At 50.0% G+C, this 24,754-nt stretch overlaps 1 protein-coding gene across 2 annotated transcripts; it reads right to left on the bottom strand.

The window, feature by feature from the left end:
- Positions 1-165: 165 nt before the first annotated feature.
- Positions 166-24,754, bottom strand: RELB (RELB proto-oncogene, NF-kB subunit). Of its 2 annotated transcripts, XM_016150272.2 has the most exons (12): positions 24,515-24,754; positions 23,496-23,543; positions 19,955-19,963; positions 18,329-18,669; positions 10,992-11,149; positions 9,476-9,567; positions 9,156-9,287; positions 7,601-7,705; positions 4,026-4,241; positions 3,130-3,198; positions 2,934-3,011; positions 166-968 (listed from the first exon to the last, which is right to left on the bottom strand). In XM_016150272.2, exons 1-12 carry the CDS (start codon positions 24,567-24,569, stop codon positions 583-585), a joined length of 1,689 nt encoding a protein of 562 aa, XP_016005758.1. In that variant the 5' UTR covers positions 24,570-24,754; the 3' UTR covers positions 166-582. The 2 variants fall into 2 exon arrangements, with proteins under 2 accessions (XP_016005758.1, XP_036088387.1); XM_036232494.1 differs by lacking the exon at positions 19,955-19,963 and having other exon boundaries at positions 24,515-24,705.

The raw sequence follows: 24,754 nt of genomic DNA, 5'->3' as shown, positions 1-24,754 counted from the left end.
GGGCCCGGAGGGAGGGCGGGGCCCGGAGGGAGGGCGGGGCCCGGAGGGAGGGCGGGGCCCGGAGGGAGGGCGGGGCCCGGAGGGAGGGCGGGGCAGAGCAAAGCGTGCAGGCTTTGTGCTAAGGGTCTGCGGCATTTCCCCAACCAAAAAGAGAGACGAGACCCCCAGGGCTCAAAAACTCATCTTTATTGGGAAGACTCTGAACAAACAACCTATCCCCACCTTCATGGGGTAGGAGGCCTGGGGATCTGCACCCTTTTCCCATATGTACATTCTTCAGAATCCTCCAGGAGAAAGTGTCCTCAGTTGTGGGAGCTGACACAGTTTCAAGAAGCTAGTGCTTGGGCACCAAAGCCCTTTTCCACTCTGGACTCAGTTTTCTCATTTGTAAAATGGGCTCAGGGGAAACAATACAGCGGAGCTTCTCGCCAGCACTGAAGATGTCCGTTTCAGAAGGATGAAGATTTTAGACCTGACCAAGAGCGGCCCAAGGGAGTAGGGATGCTGGACATCCTTGTCGGGTACCTATGTACCCTTCCACCTCCCTCCCCACCCAGCGCCTCTCCTCCAGCACCGCGGGGGCTACGTGGCTTCAGACCCAGGGGACAGGAGGCCGCCCCCAAAGCCTGTCTCACGGTACTGGTTGGGGAACATGTTGCTACCCACAAGGCTGGCAGTGCCCCCGTCCCCCGGGACCGGAGCCTGGTATGAGTCCAGTGTCAGTGGCTCAGGGCCAGGAGGCTCCCCAACCGTGGCCCCTGCAACCCCATTGCCTGTGACAGCGCTGGCAAGTGGCGGCGCCGGGGGCATGTCCATCATAAAGAGCATGTGGGCTGTGGATTCATAGGGAAAGCCATCATCCAGGAGGTCCGGCCCTCCAGGGGGCTCCAGGCTGGGCAGGGACACAGCGCCGGCGCTGGGGAAGAAGTCTGTGTCAGGCAGCAGGGCTGATGGTGGGAGGAATGTGCCTGCAGGGATGAGAAGAAAGAGAAAGAAGTATGGTGGGCTTTAGGGTCACCTTCTAGCCCGGTACGAACTCAAAAGGGCAGGCCCAGGCTAAATGCAGCATCAGCATGGCTTCTTTTAATCCCAAGGAGAACTGGGGTTGAAAACAGGCTCCTGCGGTGCTGGGGAGTTTTCTCCGAGAATGAGGAAGGAGAAGAGGCTCGAAAGCACCCTCAAATATAGAAACAACCCCAAAAGCGACATCTCCACATCATGGGAGACCCAAGTAAGAAGTCATCAGTCCTCAAATTAGAAGGTAGAATGATGAATGTCATTATAGGAGAGTCTCTTTTTGAGACAAGATAAACCTCACCAGCAAAGACTGATTATGCTTATCTCAGAAAAAGACACAGGGCTCCTGGGACTCTATTTCCCAGCAGCCTCTCTTATGGCTTGGTATGGTCATGTGACTAAATTCTGCTGCCTGGAATGTGGGCATGATGGTTAGAGCTGCAGCAACCACTTTGGACCATGAAATGGAAACTGCAAGTTGAAAAAGGTCGGAGCTTAGAACTCTGATGATCATGCACTCACCAAACCATCTCTGGGCCACCTACCTCTGGACTGTGTTTATGTGAGAGGAGAAATTAAGTTCTATCCCACTGAAGTCCCTGTTATTTTGGGGTTTTGCTGTGAATATAGTTAAACATGATCATAACAAATGCAGGTGACATTCTTAGTTTTGGGCAAGTCCCTAACGCATGGGCACTAACTCTGTGCCAGCCACTGTGCTTAAATAACACAATAAATTCTATAAACGACCCTGAGAGGTAAGATTTCTATCTAACAGATGAGGAAAGTGAGACCCAAAGAGATTACACAGTAGCTAAATTATGGCCTCAGAATTCAAACCCAGTTTGAATCCAGAGGGCGTGCTCCTAACCATTACACTATAGTGCCAAGGCGGCTTTGCCCCAAGGATGAGAGAGCGGGGCCTGACACAGTAGGAAATTGGGGTGATGAAGGAAGCAGATGAACAGCAGGTGGCTGATGAGAAAGAGATTTGAAGGCTGATGAAATGGGCTAGGACCGCTGATTGCTAGGGGCGGAGCTGCTGGGCATTGGTTACCAGTTGTAGTGGGGTCGGGGGACAACAGATGGTACTTGCAACCTCCAGGGTGGGACTCGCTGGAGAAGTCCAGGCTGGGCAGACTGAGGGGCTGGCGGCTAGCCAGGAGCTAAGTGCTCTGGGGTAGTGAGGGTGTCAGGGACAGTATTCTTAGAGCTAGTTAGTGGTCAGCAGGTGGGAGGCCTCTGACAGCAACCAGACAGGGCTGGAGATTGTGGGAACAGGAGTCTGGCATGTGAGTTGAGATGAGGGCCGGGGCCAGTTCTGAAATTGAGGTTGGCTGGCTCTAACAACCACCCTTATTTATCCATCTTCTCCCTGCTACCTGTTTCACACCTATCATCATTAATCTATACAGGTACTCGGATGCAAATCCCTGCTCCACCACGGAGTAACTGTGACCTTAGACAAGAGACTTGCCTCTCTGGGCCTCGGTTTCTTCACCAGCAAAATGGCTGCCAGGGGAACGACAGCACCCACCTTGTGGGGCGATTGTGCAGATCAAATGAGAGAAGACACACGTAGCATTTATGTGCCTGTCACAGAGCGTCTGTAAAATTAGTATGTTAAAATTTAAAAGGCTAATGAGGTAGGTATGTGGTGAGACTTCAGGGGCACCTCAGAGGCTCTGAGAGGTAGAGGAACTTGGCGAAGGTCACACAGCAGGAAAATGGCTGAGTGGAGCTCAGCGCCTGCTGACCGTCCAGAACTGCCATTCTTCCCACTTTTTGTTGCTGAGTGGTGTGTCACTGGCCTTGTGGGAGCTCTTGTGAAGCCTGAAGTGGCCAGAGAAACAGGGCTGCAGCTCACCCTCGGCCCAATCCAGGGGGCAAGGGTTTGGCACAGAGCCAGGACCCACCTGAGCCATGGCTGGGCAGGAAGTGGTCCAGGAAGACTGGCTTTTTCCTCCGCCGCTTGCTCTCGATGCCATGGGGGTCTGAGGGAGGACAGAGATGAGGACCCCTGGATCCCGACAGCCCCTCCTCCCACCCTGGGGCACGGCAGGGCAGGGGGTCAGTCACCCCCTCCCAGGGGAAGGGGCAGAGGGGACACACCCGAGCTGTTCAGTTCTCCAAGGACATCGGGCATGCCCCGTTTCCGCTTCTTGTCCACGCCGTAGCTGTCTGTTCAGGAGACAGCAAGGACACACAAAGTAATGCATCAAAGAAAGAAGTAAGAATTAATTTTAGAGACCATTTAGGAAGTTGCGATGCTGTTCCAGTTCTTGGCCAACCAATGCAAATAGATGTCCACATCTTACTCAGAGTAAAACCCAAATCCTCTTCTACCACACTGGTCTTTGTTATTCCTGTAACACCCAAGGCACCATCCTGCCTCAGGGCCTTTGCACCTGCTGTTCTGGCTGCTTAAAAAAAAAACTCCTCCTCGACTCCCGCCCCTTCTCTGGAGAATTATTTATTTATCCTCCCATCACCAGCTCAGCCGTCCCCTCCTCCAAGAAACCCTCCCTGCCCCCTAAGCCTGGTTTGGATGCTCCCTCTGGGCAATCGAAACCCCCTGAGCATTCCCACCCCTTCCTGCCCTCACTTATTGTCACTGTACAGGAATGGGTCTGTCCCCTCATAGGAACTAGGAGACTCGGGGACAGGGCTGTGGCTATTTGGTCACCACTGTGTCCCCAGTACTATCCAGCATAGGGCCAGGCATGAGCAGGCATGGTGAGGGGAGGAATGATCAAATCCTCCCCAAAATGCCATGAGGTGGTGGAATTATTATTATTATTTCATTTTCGCTGGGGAGGAGACTAAGGCTCTGAGAGGTTACGGTCACATAGCCAGTAGGTGGCAGAGCCAGGATTCAAACCCCAGTCTGTGTAACTATAAGCCTGCATTCCACTTCTGCCTCTCCCCTTTCCCGATCCGGGTCTCCCCCGGCAAGGCCGAAGACCTGGTCTCTAGGGCAGTGGGTGCCCCTGACTTGCTGTGGTTACCGTGGTCCCGGGGCAGGTAGGTGAAAGGCAGAGGCTCGCTGCAGACGCCGTCAGTGAGCCGCTGCAGGAAGACATTGACTGTCACAGGCTCGACGATCTCCAGGTCCTCGTAGGGCGGCGTCTTGAACACGATGGCGATCTGGCGGTGCACGTCGGCCTGGGAGAAGTCAGCGCGGCCCTCCCAGGAGGCCCTGCTGAACACCACCGATATGTCCTCTGCAGGAGAGTGGGGACATCAGCTGAGCCCAGACCCCGGCCCTCCAGGCCCCCAGCTCACTCGGTCTCCCACACACCGATAGGAACATGCCTAAGAATGAAACTAATCATAGTGGCAGCTAACCTATTGAGCGCACACCATGTTATATACATTTTTATGTATTAGCTCATTTAATCCTGTTAACGACCTGAAAGGCAGGTAGAGCGAATGTTCCCACTGTGTTAGGGGACCCCAAGACCACCATCGGTTTCAGTGATTCACGAAGGGGACTCAATGGAACTCAGCAAACAGTCGTCCTCCGGGCCCCCTTGTCAAACAGTTTAGGCACAGCGACTCCCTCTTATCAGTCAGGGAGTGGTGGGGACCCTCTCAAAATACAAGTTCCCAGAAGCCAGCCAAGAGCCGATCTCATAAGCAAACTTTCAAAGGATAGGTTTCAGATCTGCAATGTTAATTCTTTTCTACACACCCACTTTAAAGATGGGGAAACTGAGGCTTGAAGGGGTTAAGAGACTTACCCAAGGTCACATAGCTGGTAGGGAATAGTCAGGATTCAGTGTGCTACTCTGCTAGCTATTTCTTTTTCTTGTCTTATTGCATGACTTCCTTCGTCACATTAACACTGCATACTGAGACTGTATGTATCAGACACACAAAGATTGCCTCTAAGTCACACAGAAATCCTATGAAGAAGGTACCTTTAGGAGCCCCATTAGATGGAGGAGGAAGCAAAGGCACAGAGAGGTAAACTCACTCATCCAAAGTCACACAGCCAGCAGGTGGTGGAGCCGACATGGGAATCCAAGCAGGCGAAAACACGGCACCACCAGCTCTGCTAGGGCTTGAGGAAGTTATCTGATATCTCAAGGCCTAATTTCGTCACTTAACAGGAAAAATCACAGCATCTATTTCACCGGAGTTTAGGAGGATTAACTAAGTCACGCCATGTAAGAGGCTTAGACGAGGGCTTAGTATATAATAGGTGCTCAATCCATGTTAAGTGTGAGTGTTCCCGTTAGCATTACGCAAAGTACTCGCTCCAGGCCTGGCACTCAGAGAATCTTCAATAAATGCCAGCTCTTCGCAGTGACTCATTTTAGGGATGATGAAATGGAGGCTCAGGTGGAGAGGTCACCTGCTTGCAATTGGCCAGTGAATAAATGACGGAACAGGACTCGCACCTGCCTCTAGTCATTCATACACACCTGGAACAGTTTCCCTGCCCCGGCCCCAAGTCCCAGGCCTGTAACAATATCCTTGACCTTCCTCAGATGTCAACTCACATGTCACCACCTCTGGGGAGCCTTCCCAGATGCCTAGACTATGTCTGGTCTTCCTGTCGTTCGATCTCAGCACTTGGTCTTCTTCCCTCTCGGTATTACCCACACTGGTAATTCGTACCTTTCCTTACTTCCCACTGAACTGAGAGGCCTGCGAGGGCAGGTCCTGGGCCAGTCTGTCACTGCTGTGTCCCAGCACAGGGCCCAGCACAGAGGAGCCACCAATAACCATCTGCTCATTCATTCAAGGTTTTATAAGAACCTCCCACTCCTAGGTGAAGATAGGTGTTCAAACAAAAAATGTTCACAGCAGCACTATTCAGAGTAGCCAAAAGGTGGAAACTCCCCAAATGCTCATCAACAGATGAACGAATAACAAAGTGTGGTAGATCCATATCATGGACTATTACATGGTCATAAAAAGGAATGAAGCACTGACACATGCTACAATATGGATAAAGCTTGAAAACATGCTGAGGGAAAGAAGTCAGACATGCAAGGTCATATATTATAGGATTCCATTGATAGGAAATGTCCAGAAGAGTCAAATGCACAGAGACAGAAAACAGATTAGTGGCTTCCAGAGCCTGGAGGAGGAAGGAATAGGGGGTACCTATTGAATTAATGGGTACAAGGTTTCTTGTTGAGGTGATGAAATTATTCTGAAACTAGATAGTGGTGGAGGCACCACATTGTGAATATAATAAATGCCACTGAACAGGACACTTAAAAATACTTTAATTGGGTTTTTTGGTTTTTTTTTAAGAGCAAAGCTTGTAGCCAAAAAAAAAAAAAAAAAAAAGGAGGAATTAGTGACGACAGTTTTTTTCCTGAGAACCTCATGTGTGCTTGGTCCTTAACTGGGTGGTTCTGGGGATATAGCTGCTCACCCAGGCAGTGCCAGGTCCTGTCCTTGTGACTCAGTGGGGCAGACAGATGTTAACTATGTAATCGCACAACCTGAGAAAGGACGGGGGGATCCCTGGGGCGGTGGCAGGTTCCCACACTCTCCTCCTCCCTCACTGCCCTCTTACCCCATCAGCCTCTCTGTCCCTCCAACACCCAGGATGGTGTCTGCCTCAAGGCCTTTGCACTTGCTGTTCCCGCTGCTGAAATACTCTTCCTCAGACAGCCACATAGATCTTTCCCAGCTTCAAAGTCATCTCCTGAGAGGGGTGCCTCACGGTCCCTCTAAGTAAAACTGTGCCCCATAACCTCACCCTGAGCCATTCTTCTATATCCCTTTTCCTTGTATTATTTTTCTCCAAATATTACCTTTTCATCATCTTCCTAATTTTTTTTTAACTCTCTTTATTATTTTTCCTCTTAGAAGAAATGATGAATGGCATGGACTGCCTGGGTTCAAATCCTGTCTCTTCCTGCCTAGCTGTGTGACCTTGAGCAAATTACTTAACCTTTCTGTGTCTCAGTTTCCTCATTTGTAAAATGTGTATTGTAATAAAATGCTCTACCTCATAGAATTACTAGGCGATTAGATGATCTAAGGAACGATGGCATATAGCCAGAGCAAGATAAATACTAGTTTGTATTACTGTTGGTGATGTCATTTGCAGTAGAGTGACATGTTAAGAAATGCAAAAGGAGGCAGAAAAGAAATACACAGTAAAAGGGAAGGCTTCTTCTTGCACCCTTATGAATGGGTAATCCTGGGTGAAGGTTTTTTTAAACCTATTTGAAGAAGGGACATTTGAGCAAACATGCTCTGCTTTCTTTATCTGCAGCTCTGATCACAATCATCATAAAGCATTTACTCGTGCAAATGATTTTAGTATCAGAGTCTCCCAGACAGTGAGCTCGTGATGGCAAGGCCTGTCTGGCACCCAGCGTGGGCCACCACGAATGGCCCTCTGTCTTTGTACATGAATGAGAGACTGTGACTTGCTGAGCGAAGGAACCAACCAATCAACTGTGCCCCACTCCCAAACCGAGTTCTGGATCCTTCTGCTCCACTGTGAGGGTTAGCCAGCATCTTGTCACCCTCTCACCCTCCTGGGCTCCCTGGCTAATGCTGCGAGCCGCTAGACTCCCCTTTGCGCATGCTGCCCCAGGCCCCTCACCTTTCTGCACCTTGTCACACAGCAAGTAGAGCTCCTCGCCACCCGTGCACGGCCCGCTCTCCTTGTTGATTCGGCAAATCCGCAGCTCGGACGTGTTTGTGGACTCTGGGAAGGAGCCGGAGTAAGAGGTATATTTAGAAAAAATGAATTCGGTCATCAAGCCTTACCAGGTACCCTGTGGGGGCCCACCTGCACTGTGGAAAGGTAGGAAATGGAGAAGCCTGACCCTCCTGGAACCATCGGTCTGGACAAAAAAATGAAGATCCTCAGACGAGAGAGGTTAATGGACAATCACAAGTCCTGGAGCTGAGGCTGGTGAGTGTCTGGCCGAAAGGGAGACACACACCCGCCAGAGACAATTCTTAGATGAGGGTTAATGGCCTGAAATCTGTAGTGACACTTATCATTCTGCCCATCTAGCAGTCCTGGCCCTTCTTCTGTTAAGAGGCCCCTCAATTTTCCTTGGAGGGCCACCCTCTGTCACCTCAGCCATGGGAATGATTGGGTAGGGCCTAGCTCTGCAGTGATCATGTGCCTCTGACCCGACCAATCAGAATATCGCCTCCTTCTGGCCATTGATTGGTCAGAGAGGAGCACATGACCAAAGCCAAGCCAATGAAAGACAGCCCTGGGACTCCGAACAAAAATATTTGGTAGGAGAAGCTCTCTTTGCCAGCGAAGAAGAGGTGCCAAGCTGGTAGGATGTAAGCCTAAAGCTGCACGCAGTCATTTTGCCCCCGGTGGAAGGCGCTGGCAAGAATGATTATAACACGAGGAAGCACAGCTGAGAGAGGAGACAGATATCCCAATGACATCTCTGAGGACCTGGGTGGAACAGGACAGTAGAACGAGCAGATTTCTCTTTTTTTTCTCCTTCGCCCCATTTGAGTTGGGATTCCCTCACTGGCATCCATAAAAGCCCTCACTGGATTAACGTCCTTCCCCACTCTGATGCTGGGCCATCGCTGCAGGCTGCCTAAGACCTACCAGCCATTTCCAGTCCCCTCTTCCATGCTTGTACCCCTCTACAGAGGATGAGAATCCTAAATGCTTGCTTTCCCAGGCTCCTTTGTAACTAGAGGTGGCGGCAATGAGACCAAGTTCTGGCCACTGAGACATAAGCAGAAGTCTACTAGGGGAATTCTGGGAAATATATTGTTTTATCGAAGAGAGAAATAGTATTACTCATGCTGCCTCTTCCCTAAGACTGCCCAGTGAAGTCGTACAGGTTGGGCATTCTACACTAGGAGGCCCTGTTTCCATGGGCTGTATAGTAAATACTGAGCCCGGGGATTGGCAGTCTATAGCTTGTACAGCATACAGAGTGACATGCTGTCTGAAGCCGTGGCAGCCAGTCCATGACCATGAGGGGAAAAGCAAAGAGAATCACAGAGCTGCTGAGCCAGAGCCCCCACACTGCCAAGCAGCTGAAACCACAGGAGCGGCTTCATAGCTGAGACGTATAAAAACGCCCTGCTGGTTCATGTCTTTGTACTGGGGCTTTCTGCTGCCTGTGGCCCAAGACAACCCTATGGATGCAGCACCCTTGACTCACTCTTGTCATAGACAGGCTCGGAGAGCACGGGGTCCATCTGGCGCATCTGTCCTTGCTGGTCCCTGTAAGAGGCCTGGAAGCAGATCCTCACGACGTTCATGTCCACCTCCTGATGGTTCTTCAGGGACCCAGCTAGGGGAGAGACGTGGGAGGGCCGAGTAGGGGTGAGGGGAGAAAGCCTGGTGGGGGGACAAGGGACAGAGGAGGGATGGACTGGAAGAGATGGTGGGGCCCGGAGAAGGCAAAGGGATGGGGTGGGCAGAGGGAAGAGGGGCCTGGGGGACGAGCAGATCAGGTGGGGCGCGGGGACCGGGACTCACCGTTGTAGGGGTCAATGCCAAGCTGGATCTTCCGCTCAATGGCGGATTCGATCTCCTTCTTCCTCACACACTGGATGCCCAGGTTGTTGAAGCTGCGTGCAGGGAAGGGAGGTGCTCGGGAAAGGGCAGGCGTAGCCCTACCCCGTGGAGGGTTCCAGCAGACGCTGCCTTGGGGCTCACAGTCCCGGGGCCTGAGGCATCCCTGGCCCAGGACTCCCAGCCATGGCGGGGTCTGGGGTTTGAACCCTTTGGGGGTGTCAAGGACCCTTGAGAAAACCCAGGAACGCCCCTTATCTTTATCACGTGACAACACAGGCTGACCTCATTTACAAGAAAACTACAAATTAAACACCAATGTGATGCCAATTTTTTTTTAACTCATCCAAACAGCAAAGATGAAAACATCTGTTAATCCCCTCTGCTGGTGTGGCTGTGGAGAATCAGGCACTCTCACCCACTGCTGGGGACAGGGGAGCTGTAAAGTGCTCCAGCAATTACACCTCGGAGGACGATCTGGCAGTATTCATTCATTCCACAAATATTTTCTGAGTACCTACTGCGTGCTAGGCATGTACGAGGCACTGGGGGATATAGCAGAGAACAAGAGACAAAGATCCCTGCCCTTAGTAAATGTGTAAAGCTCTAAAAATACACATATACATAGAGCTAGGAATTTCGATTCTAAGAATTTAAACTAGAGAAAAAATAACCTATATGTAACCATTCACTGCAGCACAGTCAGGCATAGAGCCTCGGGAGACTGGAACCACTGTAGATGCCCATTAATAGAGGACCCGTTCAAACTACTGTGTATATCCACACATTGGAATACTATACAGCCAATAAAAAGGACAGGGAAGCTCTAGATGTTACAATAGGAACGATCTCTGAGATGTACTGGAACACGAAAGTGAGGCACAAGTGTCTGCTACCATTTAAAAGGAAAAAACAAATATACCTAAGTATAAACAATACACCTTTGCATAAAAAACTATATCTATACATAAAAAATATATCTATGCCTAGCTCATTTTTAATTGCCTCCAGGAAGGGGCACTGGTACCTGGAGGACCTAAGACAGAAGGAAATTTATTTTTCACTGCCCACCCTTTCTGAACCTTTTAATTTTTCATGTATAAAAAATATTTTTTAAAAATTTATGTATGATGTATCTACAAAACGGGGGCATTTTGTAGAGGACACTGAGGCTCCGAGAGGCAAAGGACAGCAGGTGGCCAGTGGCAGGGCTGACTTACTTTATAATTTATGTTTTTAATACATAAAAAATGAAAAGGTTCAGAAAGGGTGGGCAATGAAAAGTAAATTAAAACTTTAATTTATTAATTACAATTTTTAATATAAACTTATTGTGAGAGATGAGACCTTTCACCGCCTTAGGCCTCAGTTTCCCAGTCTAGGAAATGTGACAGGGAGAGTCCAGCCAAGCTGCCAGTTGCCCTAAGGTTTCCTCGGGTAATCTCCAGGGGCCAGGGGTCAGGGGTCAGGGGTCGGGTACCTGTGCCGGGGACTGACGTGAGGCCGGAGCCGCACCCTGCAGACGCCGTCGGTGCAGTCTTTTCCCACGAGGCTGTGAGGGTGCACTCGGTGAGGCCAGTCCTTCCACACCAGGCACGCGGTCACCTCCACCTCCCGCAGTCCTCCGCAGTCCCGGAGCTGCAGGAAGACAGGCGTTCTGGGGATCCCACCGCAGACTCCCCGGGGCCTCTCTGGGTAGCTCTCCACCCCCTCCCCCAGGATAATGGGAGGGTGTTGGCCGAAGACTCCTCTGAGATCCTAAACCTGAGGCTTCCCACTGGTGGCCAGGGGGCCTCGAAACATGACAGCCGCCCACCGATGCACTCCCTTGGGCCACTAAGACTTTTACAGGCTGAATGCACACAGAATCTCCAAGCATGGCCTATTTGGTGTTAGTGGCAAGTACCAGTGATGAGGGGAGAAAGGCTCCTCTGCAGTGGAGAGACCTGGTGGACGCCACCTTAACCAGGAGATCAAGGTCAGCGTCACCAATAGTGGGCCAAAATGACTGGGCACCCCCTGCTGGCCAGGAAGGACACCACATCACCGCTGTGACTGGCCCCTTTGAATCTAATAATGAGGAAACGCCAGACAAACTCAAATTGTGGGTCACCAGGTCAAAAACATGAGTGTCATTAAAAACGATAAAAAGATGGAATTATATTTTGGGTTAAAGGAAAACAAATTATGGATTTTAATCTGGCTAGTAGTTCCACAGTGTATATGTATGCAAAAATTCATAGAGCTGTACATTTATAACTTGATATTTATATATATAAAGAGAAAACATAACTTAATATATAAAGTCAACATAAATTTGTATTACCTTTATATTCAAAGTTAATTTCATTATCAAGATAAAAATGTTTAATAGTTACAATGAAAGTTTTAATTATCATATTAAAACTTTAATTTAGTTCGCTAATTATAATTCTTAATATAAATTTAAGATAAACTATAATTTAAGTAGAACCCAATTTTTAAAAACGGAGAGAGACTACAGAGATAAGACCAGGAAACACAACACATGGTTCTTGACTGGGTCCTGAGTTGAGGGGGAAGAAACGAACGACTATAAAACACACTTTGGGGATGACTGGAAATTTAAGTATGGACTCTATATTAGATAATAATATGGAATACTGTTAATTTCCTAGGGGCAGTAAAGGTATTGTAGCCGTGAAGGAGTTTACTCTTAGGAGATGCACACTAAAGTATCTAGAAGTGACATAGCATGGTATCTACAACTCATCTGCAAGTTGTTCAGCAAAAACGTGTGTATTTGTGTGTGTGGAGAGAGGGCGACAGGTACAGCATATGTGGCAACTGGTGAATATCGGTGACGGGTACACAGGTGCTCAAATGTACTACTCTTTTAATTTTTCTGTAGATTATCATTTTTCATCCAAACTCATCAAAAATGCATACATTAAATATATGCATTTTTGTATATCAATTATACATTGATGAAATGTTTTTTAAAAACTAGAAAAAAATTTAGTTTTTAATCAAACATTGGGAAAATTTTGGCACCTGCACCTAAAAAGCTATGAGACATCACCTTGTTCCTGAGTAAGGAAGTTAAGGCAACCGAGACTGACTTCCTGCTCAACAGCTGCAGGAGGCAGCAGGTAAAAACTGGCCCATTTAGGTGATGGGCCCAGGCCCACAAAGCGACTTGGCTTTTTTGGGTTCCCCTCTGGGCGCTGCTGGCATCAAAGATTCTACGAAGCCTGCTCTGAACTTCTAAAGCCCGTGCTTAAAAAATAGAGGGGACCCATGGGATTCAGAGGGCTGATACTGCCCTCTAGCGGACATTTGGACATTTGGTTGACACTGCAAGGCGGACCGTCATCCGGCAGCACACAGGGTCAGAGATGCTTGCTACACAGCTTGCAAACCCGGGGCAGTCCCACACAAGCCCTGCCTGACTTCTGAACATCCTGCCGACATTCACATTAGTGACGAACCTATTGAAAATGACCAGAGCCCAGAACCTAGCACTGTTTTACATATATATTATTTTTCCCAATAATTTTTAAATGTGCATAATTTGCAAGGACTGAAACCACCATGGTTAATCAGGGAAGACTAGAGTCTATTTAGACTGAGTTGTGCACCGTTTAGGTAAATCCCATCACCAATAGCAACCCCGGGTGTATGGCATTTAAGTCACCAACTCTGCCAGTCTGAGTCAGGCTGATTTCACGGCCACTGCATTAATGGGGTCAAAAGCCACTGTCACCTTCATCACACTTCCCTGGGGCTGTGCCCGAGCATCTACATACTGAAATAAAATGTGTTTACAGAGGTTGTATTATTGTCCTCTCTCCTTCATACTAAAGTTAGGGCATTGTGAACTCCGGGGATGACTATGAGAAGAGGTAGGTAATATTGTCTATAAATTTCATGGAGTCGCATAGAATTAAAACCATCCATTTAAGCAGCTTCTTCCTGTACTATTAGGAGATTCTGAAGAGCTCAGGGTCAACAGTTTGGGGACTCATGAAGACCGCAGGACTGCAAGCTTCCCATCTTTGAGATGTCACACAGATCATGGATGAGTCGTTAGGACTTGGAATGAGCCAGACCTGGTGCCAAATCCAGGCTCTCCTACTGGCGTCTGCATGATAAACCTCTCTGATCTTTCCATTCTCAACCAGAAGACAGGTATTGTTAAATAGCTGGCACACAGGGGCGCTTAGCAAGTGGCAGGCATTGCTAGAGTAAACTCGCTGTGTGCCCCCAAGTGAGTAACTTACCCTCTCTGAGCCTCAGTTTCCTCCTGCAAAAGAGGAGGTTAAAAATCCTGAATCCAGCTTCAGAAACAGGTCATCCTCTATTGTTGGGCATTTACTGATCTAACTCTCTGAAATCGAAACTGACACCAAGCCAAAATAATTGCCCGGAAAGGCTTAGAAATAAAAAGTTGGGGAAAACACAGCCTTCAAGTGTCACTCCACAGATAACTTACGAGAGGAAAGTTGGACCCATGGGCTGAATTATGTCCCTCAAAATTCATATTTAAATTCCTACTCCCCAGTACCCCAGAATGTGACTGAATTTGGAGATGGACCCTTTAAAGAGGTGATTAAGTAAAAATGACACTGTTGGGGTGGGCCCTGATCCAGTCTGCCTGGTGTCCTTATAAGGAGAGGTAATTTTGACAAAAAGACATCAGACAAATGTGACACAGAGGAAAGACCATCTGCAGGCAAAGGGGAGAGGCCGGAGGACAGCCACCCTGTGGACACCTGTCTTGGACTTCCAGCCCCCAGAACTGTGAGACAATAAATTTCTGTGTTCAAGCCACCTAGTCTGTGGCATTCTGTAATGACAGCCCAAGCAGACTAAGACACCACCCTAACCAGGGACTCCGACTCGGCCTCACTGATATTGGGACAATCTGCCACCCCATGTCCTTTGATGAGAGACGCTGAGAAGGCCACAGCCTCACTGCTGGGGTATTCCCGCCAAGACAAATAACCCGATCTGATCTGGAGACAGCCAACAAACCCAGAATGTAGGACATTCTAACAGGACATCTGTCCTGTCTTCCACAAAGGACCACATCCCAAAACACAAAGACAGACTGAGAACAAACTCAGATCAAAAGACACCAAAGACACCTGCCTCAGTCCAATCGTGCTGATATAATAAAATACCATGAACTGGGTGGCTGATCATAGAAATTTCTCACAGTTCTGTACACTGGAAGGCCAAGATCAAGGGCCATCACAGTCAGGTTCTGGCGAAGGCCCTCTTCCTAGTTGCAGACTGCCAACTTCCCACTGCGTCCTCACACGGTCCAAGGGGCAAGCGAGCTCTGTGGGGTGTCCCTCAGAAAAGCCCCAATCCCAATCATGGGGGGTCCACCCTCACGACCTAAACACCTCCGAAAGGCCCTCACCTCCTAACACCATCACACTGGGGGTTAAGACTGCAACATAAATTTTTGGGGGGATGCAAACATTCAGGCCATAGCAAGACCTGACAACCAAACATATCATGTGATTCTGGACTGGATATTAAACAAGTAAACAACAAAACAACAGCTATAAAGGATATTTTGGGGATAACTGGGATACTTAGAATATGAACTTAATGGTAGATAATATCCTTGACTGAATATTAAGTTTCTAGAGTGTGATATAACAGTGGTGTGATTCTACAGTTCCTACACTATAGAAAAATGTACTTGTTTTCAAGAGACACATGCCAAAACATTTTGGGTGAAGTACTGTCATATCTCCGGCTCACTTTAAAATCTCCCTCCATACATGTCTATATGAAGAGACACAAAAAAATGTGGCAAAATGCGGACAGGTGTTCATTGTGCTATTCTTGTCAATTTTATGTAGATTTGAATTTTTTCAAAAGAAAAAGTTGAGACATAAAGTTGAAAAAAAAAATCACCTATTGAATTGGAAAAACAACCAAAATGCTTCAAGATAAATAAGAGGCTGTGACTGTCCCTCAATACACACCCCTTGCCCCATTCCTGAAAATCCAGTGTCTGGGTACATACATTTCAAAGGAAATCATTCTTTTAACCAGCACGTCACTGACTGCAGGTTGCTTTGGCCCTGGAGCCAAATCAAATGCAACCACCACAACAGCCCAGCTGTGTAAAGGGAGCCGCGGCCCATGCGGGGCCATATACCTGGTTTCCTCATAGCATCCTGTGGGCTTCATCCCCATTTTACAGATGAGGAAACTGAGGCCAAGATTAGCACCGGATTTGCCTCAATTCACACAGCTGGTTGGTGGCAGAGCTGAGACTCAAACCCAAACCTTTCTAACTCTAAAACTCAACTTGCTGGAGGAAGGACAGGTTGCTCAGCTAATCCTCCAAATTAACCCACGAGTACAGATCCCATTAAGGCAGAAGGAGAGGGAGGCAGGAGACCTTACAAGGGAGCTCAGACCTGGTGTGGGGGCCAGGGAAGGTGTCCCCCCAGTGGGTTGAGGCCTAATGGGTGAGCAGGAGGTGACCAGGGCTCAGGAGGAAAGCAGTTCAGACAGAAAGTAAACTATGGACTAAGGGCTGGTGGTAGGCTGGTGGTGGATACGGAGGAGCAGGGTGAGGATGGGAGGCAAGGGCTAGACATGAAAGGTCTTGGAGGCCCAAGAAGGAGCTTGGGCTTCCTCCTTGGGGCACTGGGGAGCCAAGGGAGGGTTCCGAGTAGTGAAGAGGAGTAGATGTCTAATGTGACAGGACTGCTCTGGCAGCCACGTGGTGGGGAATTCAGAGGAGATTGGAAGCCAGTGACCAGGGATACACTGGGGCTGGGACCTGGAGCTATGGAATAGTTAGTACACAATTCGGGTTCAATAATCATTTGGGCGAAGATCCAAAAGCACGTGAAGGCTCAGTATTGAGGAGGAGCAAGGAACCGGGCCTCTCAGACACCACTGGGAGAAGTAGTGATGGATACGGTCCCCAGGGAGGGCAACTCGTAAATATCCATCAAATTACCTTTGGCCGGTAATTCCACTTCCAGAAGTCATTCGAGAGTGACAAACATAGAGGAAAGAACAGATGGACTGAGATGTTCTCTACGACCCTGCTTGTAGTAATAGGAGACTGGAAACAACCTAAATGCCCACCAATGGGAGCCTGAATAATAAATTACCACATGTCCACACGACAGGGTACAATGGTCAAGAGAAAAAGGCAGCTTTAAACATGCTTGTCTGAGCTGAGCTCCCAGATATATTCTTAAGTAAAAAAAACACGGCACAGCGTGTGTGTGTGCATGTGTGTGTGTGCGCGCGCGCACACACACACACACACATGCTCCTTGACTTACGTTGGGGTTACATCCCAATAAACGCATTTTAAGTTGAGAATATCGTTAGGTCGAAATGCATCTAATACACCTGACCTGCCAAACACCACAGCTTAGCCTGGTCCATCTCACACGTGCTCAGAACATCTATGTTAGCCTATGGTCAGGCAGAATGATCTTGCACAAAGCCTATTTTATAATAAAGCGTTGAATACCTCGTAATTTATTATGCATATCACTTTCACTTCATCGTAAAGTCAAAATATCATAAGTCGAACCATCTGGTAAGTCAGGAACCATCTGTTATGCTCCCCTCTATGTACAAAAAGGGGGGATAGTATCTATTTGACTGTCTTATCGTCTTATCATAAAATGCTTCTAGAAGGATACATGAGAGACTGCTAGCAATGGTTACCTGTAGAGAAAAACCAGCCCGCAGGTTCTGGGGGACGGCTCATTTTAACTTAATTTAAATTCTGTTTATATGAATCTTCATTTTTTTTCCCCGAATGCTTTGAACACATCATATAATTCAAAAGTTTAAAATGAAATAAAGATGTATATAGTAAAAAAAAATCTTACCTGTACCTATCCACTCAGCAGTCCTCCCCAAAAGTAATCACCTCTATTAAGTTTTGTATTCCCTTCCAGTTTGTTTATGCGCATACTGGCAAATGCAAATACAAAATCTTATTTTTCCCTCTTTTACCACAATAGCATAATATCCCAAGTAGGGTTGTTCGCCTCAATTAGGAGGGGATTATTAATGTATCTTGGCGAGACTTCCACATCAGTACCTAAGGGAATCTTCATTTAAAATTTTTTAGTATTAATCATAGACATTTTTTTTATCTGCGCATATACACAGAAACATCTGTCACATCAGCATAGAATTCTGATGTGTAGATGTTTATCGATTAGTTTACCAGTCTGCATTTCCAATTCTTCTCTACACAACAAGGCTGCAGTGGATGACCTGTACATCGCTTTTTGGGCCCAGAGGCAGACATAGCTACGAGATAAATTCCTAGAAGTGGAATGACCCAGCCTAGAACAATGACGGCAATGATGATAGTACTAGCGACTCATCTCTATTAAGCACTCAGTATGTGTAATTAAGTCATTCACTCTTCCCAACAACCCCTGCTGGTTGGTTATTATTATTATCTCATTTTGAAGAGGAGGAAACAGATAGGAACGGAGTAAGCTGCCCAAGGCTGCACAGCTAACAAATGGCTGAAGAGGGATTCGAACCCCGGCTCTCTGATTCTTAAGGCCTGGCTCCTGAACTAGGAGGCTGCACAGCCTTCGCGGGCAATGATAATTTGGATCAATACTGCCAAACTGCCGGGAAGAAGGCCTTGCTTTGAGCGCTCTTTCGAATTTGGGGCCAGGTGACCTAGTATTACCAGCTCCAACAACAGCAACGGCAGTAATAATACTCGCCATCAAATACGTGAATTGACACACGCACGCGAATGCGGCGGGGCGCGGGAAGCGCGAGCGCCCCGGCCCCGGGCCCCACCTCGATGGCGGGCAGCGTCTTGCTGGCCTCGGTGCTGCTCTCGCCGAGGATGCTGCCGGCCGAGCGGCCCTCGCACTCGTAGCGGAAGCGCATGCCGCGTTGCTTGGGCTGCTCCGTGATGACCAGGTGCGGCCGCGGCCCGGGGCCTGGGGCAGGGGGCCCGAGGCGGCCCAGGGGGCAGCCCCAGGGTGGTGGCGTGGCGGGGGGCGCCGCGGGGCCCAGGGTGACGGTGCTCAGGGTGGCCGCCCCGCGGGACACCAGACGCGGCAGCCCCTCGCCCGAGCCCGGCGGCGCCCCCTCCAGACCGAAGCCGTTCTCCTTGATGTACTCGTCGATGATCTCTGCGGGAGAAGCGAAAATCGGGGGTGACGCCGACTGTGCAAGTAAAGGCATGATGACCCCCAAGACCCGTGTCTCCCCGCCTTTTCCATTCCATTCATGTCCTCTAAACATTTCTTGCGGGCTGAACGTAGAGGCCTCAGCTCTGAATACACAAAAAAGGCCCTGCTGACCTTTCTGCAAACAGCCCCCTCAGGCTCTCCAGTTCCTGAAGCCAGGAACCCAGGACAATGGCCTGGTTTCTCCCTCTGCACCCCCACGTCCGCTCCCCTCTGAAACAGCACCGCCATCCACCAAGCGCTCAAGCTGGAACTATGGGCGTCTGTGTGACCTGCTCGTGATCCCATGTCTGCGAGTCCCCTGCGTCACCTTATTCTGCCTCTACCTCGAATGCCACAGCTTCTCTCCACTCTCACTGCCTCCACCCTGGTCCGCCGCCCCTCCAGGTCTTCCATCTGAACCACTGCTCCGGGTTCCCCCAGCCGGTCCCCCCCACACAGCCAGAAACCTACGTCAGACCCTGTCCTGGTTCTGTCCGAAGCCTCTGGTGGCTTCCATCTCCCTGAGAATCAAAGTCAACCCTCTGCCCATATAAAACCTTCCCTAAACTCCATCCATCTCACAAAGACAAAACAAAAACAAAACTCCACACCTCTGACCCTGGCCACAGAGCCTTGGGGACTGGCCCCTGCTGTCCCACCCCCGCCACCTCACCCTGATCCGGTCTTTTTTCTGTTACTGGCACCTGCCAAGCCTGGCCCTCTTTAGGGCTACGTCCTTCCTCCCCCATCTACCTGTTCCCCACTTCCCCCATTTCAACCGCTGCTGGCTCCTCTCATCCTCTGGTCTCAGTACAAATGTCACCTGTTCAGAAGGGTCCTACCTGATGTCTTCCTCCGGCCATCTCTCCCTCTTCCTGTTTTTCCTTCACAGCCCTTAGCCCAGCCTAACCTCATCTTGTTCATTCATTTCTTTTTGTACTGTCTCCCCCACTAGTGTTTGGTCTTAGCTGAATCCTTAGTGCCTAGAACAGTGCCTGGCAGGTGGCAGGTACTAAAAACAATTCACCAAGGAACAAACACCATTAATAGTAATAGTGACACCAAAGGCAGCCAACATATGTGGAGTCTTTGCTACATGGGAACGTGACTTTGTTCAAATACCTCAACAGTCCTGGAAGTCACATTGTGACCCTCCTCTCAGCCCCCCAACAACAAACGCCAAGCTCCCCGTCTGTGAGCACTTGGATGCCTCAGCCTCCCCCCAAACTTGTCCAGTGATACTCACCCAGTTCATCTGCGGAGGGAAGAGAAAGAGAAAGAGAAAGAGAAAGGTGAGGTCCAGTATGTGGTCAAGACTTTTATCTTTTCAGACAGATTTGCCACCCCCGTCACCTCCTGGGACCCTCTCTCGTCCTGCTTCCTCCATCCTGGGAAACTGTGTTCTGACTCACTGGGGTGCCAAACCCAAGGTCCCATCTCCCCACTCCTGGGCTACCCTCCCTTTAGCTCCCAATGTTAGGGTTGCAGGCTCAGGAGCCCCTCAAATGCCTCCCGAAAACATTTAGGCCAGAGATTACAAAGTGTGGTTGGAAATTGGAGGAAAAACTAAGGGTCTTATCGCCAGAGGGAAAATGAACATCTAAGATTGTACATAAAATGTGGGCGTGTTCCCTCTCTATAGCCCACCCTAGGCCCCCCAGGGTCACTGTCTGGTATCTGAAGATCCCAGGAAACTGATCCTCCACCTCCAGGCGGCGGCTCATTCTGCATCATTGCCTGGTCCCCCATCGGTGTCCACCCGCCAGCCTGGGTTCGCCCCTGCTACCTGAGGGGGTGTGACAGTAATTCTGGGAAAGCACTCGTCACCTCCTCAGGAAAGCTCAGCCCCGCAAGGGGCTATGGAGAAACCGAAACCAACCTCCCTTCATTCCACAGACAGGACAAGGGGAAACCCAGAGAGAACACGCGAGCCCGGAGTCACACAGCAAGGGAGGGCAGGCCAGGACTGGATGCCGCACCCAGGGTTGCCTGCGCTGGCCTCAGACACCGGCCAGCCCCACTGCCTGACCTGTCCTCCTCCTCAACTCTCAGGGAGTGGTTCCTGACCACTGGACCTTTGCTCCTTGGAGAGCAGTATTCCTGCACCCATTATCTCATGCAATCTGTGAATCAGCAGGGTGGGGAAGACACTCGCACTTGGTAGATGGGGACACTGAGGCTGGGAGAGAGGAAGGGACATGCTATAGATCACTGGCGGGGACAACCTTAAGTCACTTCGACTTGGAAAAACCTTAGGCTTCTGTGCTGGATGACCTGGGGACCCAAAGATGAGTTAGATTTCGTCTGGGGGCCTCGAGGAGCTTAGTCTGCAGGGGAAAGCAGTGGCCAGAGCTTTGGACTGCCTCAGTTCACATTCTGGTTCTCCCATTTGCTAGCTGTGTGGCCTTGAGCCCATTACATAACCTGTTTGTGCCTTGGTTTCTTTATCTATAAAATGGACACGATGATAATGCCTGCCTTGTTGGGCCATTGGGAAAATTAAATGAGCTAATGCTACGTGGGAAGCACTCAGAACGACCACAACAGTCAGTGCTACATAAATGTTGGCTGCCATTAAACAAGGTGTCGGGAGACATTATTTTAAGGACTTCCCCTCTCTAGGCCTTGGTATGACTATAAAATGAGGATGTTGGAAGATGTGGTTTGAGAGCATGGGTGTGGAGTCACACAGGTGTTAGTTTGAATCCCAGCTGTCATTCACTGGCTGTGTGGCCTGGGACGAGCTACTTAACCTCTCTGAGCCTCCTTCTCTATAAAATGAGCTCTGTAAATGGACCTCAGGCTTTAACGTGAGGATTCAGGATTACACCAGGAAATTGCTTGGCACAGGGTCTGACCACCTTCGGCCCTCCGTAAAGCTTAGCTAATATCATTATCTAACATCCTCTTTCAGCCGAGAAATATTGGGAACTTCTCCTCACTCAGAGCTCAGCTCAAATAACACCTGGCACTGCCCGCTCAACCTTCTGCACAGGCTTGCCAACATCCAGGGGCAGCCAGGATGGACCACGCTTGAGCACACATGCTCAGGGTCCTGCCTCAGGGCTTTTGCACAGGCTGGTCTGTGGCAGAATGCTCTCCTTCCAGTTCTTTTAATGGCTTTCTTTCAGGTCCCTGCCCAAATGTCACCTCCTAGATAGGTCTTCTCTGTTCGCCGTATCCAGAATAGCCCCAAGAATCCCACTGTGGTCACTTATAGTTAGGTGCCTTTGTTTTACCAATTACGTGGCACCGATTAAGACTTGACATGACCTTATGTTACAGTGATTCACATTTGTGTCCCGGGGTGGGGACATGTCTACCCCATCCCCACTGTGTACATAGGGCCCAGTATGCATCTGGCCCATCAAAATGAGGAAAATTTTTCCTCTATCCCAGCAATTCACCCATCTCCACCCTGCTATGAGCTATCACTGACCCCGAGATGTCTTCATAGCCTTTATTGCATTTCATAATTTTTTTAAATTACTTAACTTATTATTTACATGTCTGCCTTTGCATCTAGGTAGGGAACCCCATGAGGGCAGAGCCAAGGCCGTCTCAGTCACTGCTGAGTCCATAGCACTCCCCAGCACTAGGCCAGGTACAGAACTGGCACTCAATAAATATTTATTGAACGGATGATGTCAGAAATCACTCTCGATTGAGACCAAAGATCTAGGTCTCGGGTCAGAAAAGCCTCCGCCTTGTTCCTGCCCAGAACCAGTGCTTGGGCAGTACCTGGCCCAAATGCCATCTCTCACCTTTCGCCACCACCACAACTCACAGACCTGTTACAGAACCCACAGAGCCTCCTCCACAGCCAGGCCAGCAATTCCGGGGGCCATCCCAAGATTCTACCTCCAGAGAGAGGCTCAGACCCAGCCCACTAGGGCCACTGAGTCTTTATGGTGACGGGACTCATCCCTGCCTTCCAAATCTCAGCAAATTTATAAGAGGGAGGATGTTGTCACTTGACTATGATTCTACATTTCTTTGGACAGCACTAAATTTTAGATGGTACAGGCTGAGGGACTTTATACACTAGTGGTTCTCTTGGGAGCTTGCTAGAAATGCAAACTTTCAGAACCCATCCTAGACCTGCTGAATCAGAAACTCTGGAGGTGGGGCCCAACACTCTGTTTTAACAAGCTCTCAGGGTGACTCTGACACACACAAAGGTTTAAGAACCACTGCTATAGGCTGTCTAATTATTATCATTATCATCATCATTATTATTATTGTATTATTACACTGCTAACACTTACTTGCATGGCAAGTGTTAGTGTAATAATACAATAACAATAACACTTACTGAGCCTTTTCTGTGTGCCAGACACTGCTTTGAAAGTTTACCTGTCCTAGCTTATTGAATCTTCTCCATCCCCCTGAAAGGGAGGCACTGATATGCCTATCTTACAGATGAGGCCCGGAGAGGGGGAGTGACTTGGAGGCATTTGCGCAGTGAGCAGGGGTGGCACCAGCATGTAAAACCCAGCCCTAAAGCCCGAGATATCGATTACTACCCTCTGCGCCACCACAGCTAATCTTTACAGAGGGCTCCTCTTACAGTGCGAATAGGTGCTTAGTTTTACCTATCCAGCTCCTAATCACCTGGGAGGTAGGGGGCCTCTGGAACCTCCCCATCTCAACGAGCAGGGAGGGGCACCATCAAGGAAAGCTGAGGTGGACCTCCGAGAAACCCCCGGACAGACGCATGCCCAATGGAGTCCCCCCTCCCTCGTCCGGAGAGTGCAGGCGGGCAGGAACTGTGGAGGGCTGCTCACCCGTGGTCCTGGAAACCGCCAGCGAGAGCGAGGAGAGGTCCGCGGACCCTGCAGGGAGGGAGGCAAGTCTCAGGCGGTGATGGAGATCCCACAGAATCTCTCAAGCCCCATTGCCTTCCTTTCCTGGCCCCGCCCCTTTGGATCAAGCCCTCACTCTTATCGCCCAAAGAGCCTGGCTTTGCCTCCTTCCCTAACTCGTGGACACGTTCCCTAGTTTCTGTCATTCACCCTACCCTTCATCATAGTCAAGTCCTGTACCCTCTCTCCCTTAAGGTCGGGCCTGGAAGAGCCCTTCTCAACCTTTTAGGAAAGCCACTGCTCCCTTCCTTCTCTCGGGGTCAGACCCTAACCCTTCACTTTTTCAGGGTCAAGCCTGTCCCTTTCTCCCTCTCAGACCCTGCCACTGCGCTCTCCAAGGCAAACCTCAATCCCTCTTTCTTCTCTGAGCCAGGCCCCGCCCTTCTTTCGGAACAGGCCCTCCCTCTTCTCTCTATCAGGGTCAGGCCCCGCCCCTTCGCCCTGTCGGAGTATGCCCCGCCCCTATCTTTCCTCCAGGCCCTCTTTCTCTGAACAGTCTTGCTTCCTCCTTTAAGTTAGGCCCCGCCCCCTCCCCACTCTCATGGTCAGACCCCGCCCCTTCTGCAAGCCAGGCCCCTCTTCCTTCGCCCGCACTGAGTCTGGCCCCGCCCCCACTCCGCGGGAGCTGTTTCCGCCCCACCTTCTCTGAGTCGGGCCCCGCCCCTCTCAGAGTCGGGGCCCCGCCCCCTTCTTTGCCTCAGGGTCAAGCCCCGCCCCCTCCTCACTCTATAGTGGGACGCCTCTCTCTCACCTTGGACCGGACCCTGTCACCATCCTCTGCCTTTTTCCTTCCCTCTAACACAGCGTTCCCAGAACCCTCACACTCTCCCTGCAAAACCCCTAGACTCCTGTAGGAACCCCCAGACTAGTCCGGAACCCCGAGAACCCTCGCGCCTCCAGTCCCGCCGCAGAATCCTCTCCTGAACCCCGGCCCCGCTTACCTAAGGCCCCCAGCTCCGGCGCAGCTGACGGTCTAGCGACGCGGCGACTCGGCATGGCCGGACCAGTGGGGACGGACGGCCCGGAGGCCGGCCCAGACCAAAACACACACGCGGGCAGTCCGAGTGAACAAGCGGCACGGTGCGGGGACGATCGCGGGTCGGGAATGCGGCGCTGGGGCTGGGGCCGCAGGCCGGGCAGGACGCGCGGCGCCCGGGGCTGCGGGGGGCGGCGGGCCGGGC

The sequence above is a fragment of the Rousettus aegyptiacus genome, unplaced genomic scaffold (genome assembly GCF_014176215.1).
Source record: "Rousettus aegyptiacus isolate mRouAeg1 unplaced genomic scaffold, mRouAeg1.p scaffold_m13_p_14, whole genome shotgun sequence".
Lineage (NCBI taxonomy): Eukaryota > Metazoa > Chordata > Mammalia > Chiroptera > Pteropodidae > Rousettus > Rousettus aegyptiacus.
This window is presented reverse-complemented; position numbering and strand designations above follow the sequence as displayed.

Excerpts from the sequence above, each read along its gene's own strand:
- RELB (XM_016150272.2), bottom strand. The coding sequence starts at position 24,569 with ATGCCGAGTCGCCGCGTCGCTAGACCGTCAGCTGCGCCGGAGCTGGGG. Across the intron at positions 23,544-24,514 it reads GCCGGAGCTGGGGGCCTTAG|GGTCCGCGGACCTCTCCTCG; the intron begins GTAAGCGGGGCC and ends CCCTCCCTGCAG. Across the intron at positions 3,199-4,025 it reads CTACCTGCCCCGGGACCACG|ACAGCTACGGCGTGGACAAG; the intron begins GTAACCACAGCA and ends TCTCCTGAACAG.